We start from the raw sequence: 6,200 nt of genomic DNA on the forward strand, positions 1-6,200 counted from the left end.
TTTTTTTAGTTTTCTCACCATTGTTTGGCGACCTCAAGGTGCGGCAAAGTCAGACTGAGGGGAGAGTTTCCCATCCTTCTGGCTGTTTCAGGGGTTGAAAGGATCTTCACAACTTGCCTGTACTCTTTTTGGTGGTGGGAGGTCCTTGTACGTGTCCTCGGTAGAGATCTCTATTGTTTGCCTCTCTTGTGATCTGTTTCCAAGCCCCAGAAAAATGAAGTTGGTAGATTTCCTATTGATTTCTCTGCTGGGAAGATTAAGCGTTTTGCTTTGTTGCAGAGAGGAAATGCTTAAGCAGCCATGGAGGTGCTAAACTATTTTCTGCAGACTTCAAATGGCAATGCTCCTTGTTGTATGTCCAGTTTAAAATATAAACGTCTATCTTAATTGCTTGGCCTAGAAATCTGAAAGGAACACAGTCAACTTAAATACCATGCTTCTGTGAGAAGTAATTTAATAGATATCGTCACGGGTTCACCTATGGTAGCCATACATCAAGTGTTACCTGGGAATAATCCATAGGTTTGAATATTTGTGCCGTAGGGTAAGTAACTTGAAAGGTGTATTTTTATTTATTTATTTTTAATCCTGAATTTAGTCGTCAAACTGCTGTGGGCAACACTCGGGCTATAACAAGATAGGCAAATGTATTATGTGGGAAAGGAGCCATTCTTTCTAATCGTTTGAATGGAGTAAAATGTAGGTATTTTACTTTTAAAAATGTATTCTTTTGGAGATTTATTTTGGCACTGTGTATTGCTAAAATAGGCAACGTATCTTTTCCCCACTTTTTATATGAGACGATGCTCCAGGGTTGTTAATTTTGCCTCTCTGCTCTCCTGTCTTCCTTCTCTTAGTCCTCTCAATCCACATAGTTTGCTGTTAATCATCTTACACAAAGTATCTGGTACTAGAAGGCACAATTCTTTCACTCGGGCCGAGAGGCCGTCTTTACTGCGTTACCAGCTGCAGTGCTCTCAAACGGGCAGAAAAAGGCAAGTTAGAGATGCACCTTCTAGACTAACTAAATCAGAGATGCATAAGCTCTTGTAAGCCCAAGCTCATTTCATCAGAAGCTGTGAAAGGACGTGCACCAAGCAAGCAGGATGCAGTTAAGACTTGAACTGTAACTTACTTATTTTTTTCACTGCACGCTTGTACCATATGCTACATGCACATCATTTCCAATCAACTCAAGTTAACTTTAGAACAGTTTCTGAACTTAAATAGTTTGCACCAGGTCTTTGCAAATATTGTATATTGTGACCAAAATCAGTTTTGAGGCAGATTTTTCTGTGCAGATCTTCAAAGAGATGAATAGCACTGAAAATACCTGGGATTACGTCCTTTCTTGGATATACCTTCTATTTTTTAAGGTAGTATTGGTCGGCATAGTGTGTGGAGAGAGATAAGGCACCATATTGCCTTATGAAATGCCACAAAATACGTGCTCATATTTCTGCACCTATACCACATTTTGGACTCTCAGTGGTGGTAGAGTCCTTGTCTGCGATGTTGGAGACCCACGTTCAATTCCTGGATGTGCGTGTATCTGCAGCCATTAAGGAATCGGACGTCTAGCCTTTGGTCTCAGGCGGGGTGAAAGGTCTGGACAGCCACCCCTCATATCTGCCTGTGTGTACACGTTGAATGTCCTGGTGACTTCTCATGCATGCGTCATCGTATATCCGGGGCTGGACTCGACGATCTTCCGGGGTCCCTTCCAGCCCTAATGTCTATGAAATCATGATCCAGAAGGATCAACAGCTGCCTGCAAACTTACTACATTTTGGAAGTTTTAGGTCTGTTATTTAATGGGGATCTGTTTGGCTGTTTTAGACAATTTGAGATCCTTAGTACTTCAGGTGTAAAATTGGATGCTTCTGTATTAAAGTGCTCTATAATGTCAAACGAGGATCTTACATTACAGAGCCCCCTTTAATGTCAGAACAACTTTTCTCAACCTAGAGAAGAGTGCAGAAAAGAGGGTCTGATTCGAAACCGCTGTTATAGCCATCCCTAAATTAAACTTGGCCAGCAAGCAAGGCTTTACTACTTTATGTTGAAGTTAAGGACTAAACATAGAAGGATTCAAAAGATTTTTGCCAGACATTGGCACCTAGCTTCTGCTTTGAGAGGACAGATCCTAGAAATAACTGGCACACAGTGGGATGAAACATGTTGACTTTTTTTTTTAATAATTTAGATTTAAATAACTAAAAAAAGATGCCTATGGAAAGCTGTAGGTGCCTTAACTTTTGTTTTCTCACCAGTGTGAAGCATAGTTACTAAGTGTCTTTCAGCAGGACTAGCGTATTGGCGGAAATGAGGTCTTTTATGCATACCCCTGTTGCGGTGGTTGGTTAATTTGGGGACCCTCCCCAGCAAATCATCGGGTGCACTTTGTTTCTCCAACTAGGCTTCCAGCTTAATCGGAACAAAACTCTCTCGCTCCTCCTCCTCTCCTCTCTTGCAGTTGAGTTTATCAGCATTAAGTTGGATTTGGTGCAAGCCAGAGTGGACTTCCTCGGGAGATGATTTATGCAATGAATTGTATTTCAGACTTCTTCCAACTGAGAATCTTAGTAAAATCTTGCCTTGCTTTGTGGGGTGTGTGGCAACTTGCCTTGGTTTTAACTCCCCATGCAAGACTGCACCTTCTCTTTCATGGATGACTGACAACAGCGTTGTCATCCAGCCAGACGCAGCATGAATTTGCTGTTAGAAGTTCCTCCGAGCTGCTGACATCTGCGTCAGCAGACAGACACCCATCAAGTCCTCCACTCCCTTCACAAGACTCTTGTGATGTACTCATTTAGACAGCCTTAAAATTCAAGTCCTTTGGCCTTGGATAAATCTGTCACAGCTGCCCCATTTCATTTGATTGGAGCTCTGAGCTGTATATCTAACATGCGAGCTTTCCTTCCCACTTCAATGCACCCCTGTCCATATCCTAACAGACAACACTAATAATTGCACACACTGCACAGGGAGGTCTTGAATTGGAGCACTACCACTAAGCTATTGCTCAGGGGCCAAAACAGAAGAAGGGAGATCCAGTGCCCTCCAGCCCAAGGACGGGGGAACGAATGCATTGTATTCAATTCCAGGAAGGAAGCATGAAGGTGCTCGCTCTGTCCCCGTCTCTGCACCTGGAGCAGGGGCTCAACTTCTTAAAAAAAGCAGCTGAGAGGGTGACAAACCTTTCAGTGACACACTCACAGCACAGGGAGGTCTATTCTGAAAAGCTTATTCTGAATTAATTATTCCAGAAACGGGGAGTCCCTGCAGTAGGCTTTATGTAGATGGGTAGACATAGATGTAGAAAAAGTAAAACTGATGGAAGCAAGAACCCATATCTTGGTTTTGAGGAGGACTTCATCCAAGTTCGTTGGCAGCTGTTTTACTGATTTGGTGGGAGTCTTGCACCCTCATTTTGTTATTTTTCAGAGTCCTTAGGAAAAGATATTAAACCTCACATAACCTGGATTCTTCATAGGATTAGGTTCCTTACCCCATGCAATGATAAGGAATAGTGAACTAGTTGTGGGTATATGCATCTGCTAAGATGCTCTACCTCAGGGGCGGGCAATTATTTTGGGCAGAGGGTCACTTTACTGAATTTTGGCAAGCCATTAAGGGCTGCATGACAGCCAGCCAGGGACAGATAAATATTAATTTTCTAAAACTTTTAGGGGTCCTGCGGGCCGGATAGAATAACCTGGCGGGCTGCATCCGGCTGACAGGCCGCATTTTGCCCGCCCCTGCTCCAGCTGGTTGCTGCAGTTTTTTAAAATTATTTCACAAGGCACCACTTCTCCTTCCAGCTGTATGGGAATGCTGATGAGCTCCAGGTGACAGTGAAGTGGTGCCTTCTGGTATAAAAAAACTACAGCAAACGGATGAATGGCTCATCCTTAATTTGGTGACTTGCCGCAAATGAAGCAGGGTGTTGAATCATCCAGATATGAAAAACCCTGGTTCTAGTGGAACAGCATCTCCAGTCTCATCATGTTCATGATTGTTTCCAAATCGAATGTACCTACCAGTACGTCTGTCCTCCTTACTCCTGAATGCTTTGAACATGCTTTCTTCAACCCCTGATCTCGTGCTTCTTTTGGACCTCCCAACTTTTACAGCTGACAGCTTGAGGTTAGCTAGTCGAATCCTTTCTGAATAGAAGCTAAAGATATTTTCCTTTAGAGAATGAATGCGTGCACAAAGCTAATATTAAAACTAAATGGGAGTGTTTTTTCCATGCGAGTCACTGAGAAACATGTCTCTTCCCCAGATTGCTGTCTTTTGTTTTGGAATATATTTGATGGGAACTTCCCTGCCAGTTCCCTGAGTGTATTTGGTCACAGTCTCCCCATTTCCTCTTCAAGTTGGAGCAGGTGATTTTTTAATCCCCCCCCTCCTCCCTTTCCCATCTCGCCTGTGCAGGATTTGAATGTGATATTTCTAGTTTTAATGGACCATCCCATTCAATGTGTCATAGCATTTGCTGTTTCATCATCCCATTGACAACCAAGTTGTTGGTTTGGCTCCAAGTCAAATAAATGCAGGCTTTGATAGCGAGGTTAGCAGCTCCACTATTCCGCGAGGACAGAAGTTTACTCAAGTTGTACCCAAAATCCTTATAAAGTTTGTCCTTCCCGTTGGGGGCTCTCAAAAGGGGGTTCAGCTGACATTTAATATCCTCTGCCCTTGAACTGCTTCAAGGGAGCACTTGATTTTCTGTCTGTCTCTTTACCGATGACTACTGCATTGTGATGGCTTCTAGATGTCCTTCATTCTGTTCTTATTACCCATTTCCTTGAGAGGTAAGTGTTTAGTTGCCAGTGGTGGGGTATGTACTGAATTGACTGATCGAGGCTGCTGCATCCTTTGTACCCCGTGGTCCTGAGCACACAGAGATCACCTTTGCACTGCTGGCTAAAAGACGCCAGCCTTGTGTGCAAGGGGCACCCACACCTATAGTGGGACCCATGTGGACAAAGGTTTGTTGAAGAACTCTAGTTCCTATAAAGTAATGAATGTGTCTGCCTTCTGCAATGTGTCCTGTAAATTCATCTGATTTGGGGCCAAAAAATGGAACAAATTTTGAGGTCTCCTTAAAGATAATTAGCATACGTTTTTATTAGTACAGTATAAACAATTTTCAGAAAAGAAGTAAAAGCAAAGTTTTACTTTGGGAAAGTTGCCTCTATTGCTTGCTTTAAAAGTTAGGTGTTTATGCAAAACTATTCCCCCCTTCCTTTTTTTTTTTTCCATTTTCAATTTTTTGGGTTTTTTTGTTTCTTACTCAGGTAAACAGCAACAAACAAAAAATGGACACTCAGTTATTCTCTCCTTTGTTAGGAGGGATTACTAGTACACCGCCACCTCTGGAATCGTCCCGGTTATATAGTCATTGGTCTGTGTGTGGAGACGATGCCAATAAAACAACAACTTTACAAGACTGCACAAAAAAAAGGTATGAAACGCTTAATTTTCTGGCATATGTCTGATGGACTGAAAGTCTCATGGAGCAGGAGGGTAGGTGGTTGGCTCCCAAGTCCTGGAAAGAAGAAGGTATAGGATAACTGCACAAGTGCAATAGATTATGTATAGTAGTTATTTTTAGCCAAGGGTTTTGGGAAGTGTGGATCTAGATATAGATCTTAAATCTAAAATGAGCCTCCCCCACTCCCCCATACTGACTGGGGGGAAGCTCATCTTGGATTTTAATAAATATGGAACAACATGAAATCCAGGATGCTGCCCCCATGGACACCCCTCTCCCCTCCACTGTTGCAGGCAGAGGCTTGGATGAGGCACTGTTGGTATTACTATTCGGGCAGCTAAGGGGGCAGCGGGCCATTAGTGACTGATTTTGTTTTCTTTACAGGTGTTAACAATGCCCTTTTATATTGGCCTTTCCACTAATTAAGCTAATGACACAATTTGGATGTCTGCTAGGGCTTCCTATTTCACAGCTCCTGCTGCCCTGCTTCCCCACCCCACACCTGGGACATGCTCTAATTTTCACCAGCCAGCTGGGACTGGTGTCTAAAAACCGGGACTATCCCAGCCAGTCTGGGACGTATGGGACATTTGCCTACTGCAGGTTTCTCATGTCTTGCAGTGAATGAAATCACTGACCAGAAAGGTTATGGACTGAAAGACCTTAGATCTGATCTAATATGGCAGGGCTTGTG

At 43.0% G+C, this 6,200-nt stretch overlaps 1 protein-coding gene across 3 annotated transcripts in view; it reads left to right on the forward strand.

Moving 5' to 3' along the window:
* Positions 1 to 6,200, forward strand: part of LOC109291177 (meiosis-specific coiled-coil domain-containing protein MEIOC-like) — a 37,884-nt gene that overhangs the window by 7,866 nt on the left and 23,818 nt on the right. For all 3 annotated transcript variants that reach the window (XM_019508052.1, XM_019508055.1, XM_019508053.1), the window contains one exon: positions 5,310 to 5,476. In XM_019508052.1, the coding sequence (XP_019363597.1) occupies positions 5,310 to 5,476 (167 nt within the window). The remainder of the gene's footprint in view (positions 1 to 5,309; positions 5,477 to 6,200) is intronic.

This window comes from Gavialis gangeticus, unplaced genomic scaffold, assembly GCF_001723915.1.
Source record: "Gavialis gangeticus isolate Ggan-Ray unplaced genomic scaffold, GavGan_comp1, whole genome shotgun sequence".
NCBI lineage: Eukaryota > Metazoa > Chordata > Crocodylia > Gavialidae > Gavialis > Gavialis gangeticus.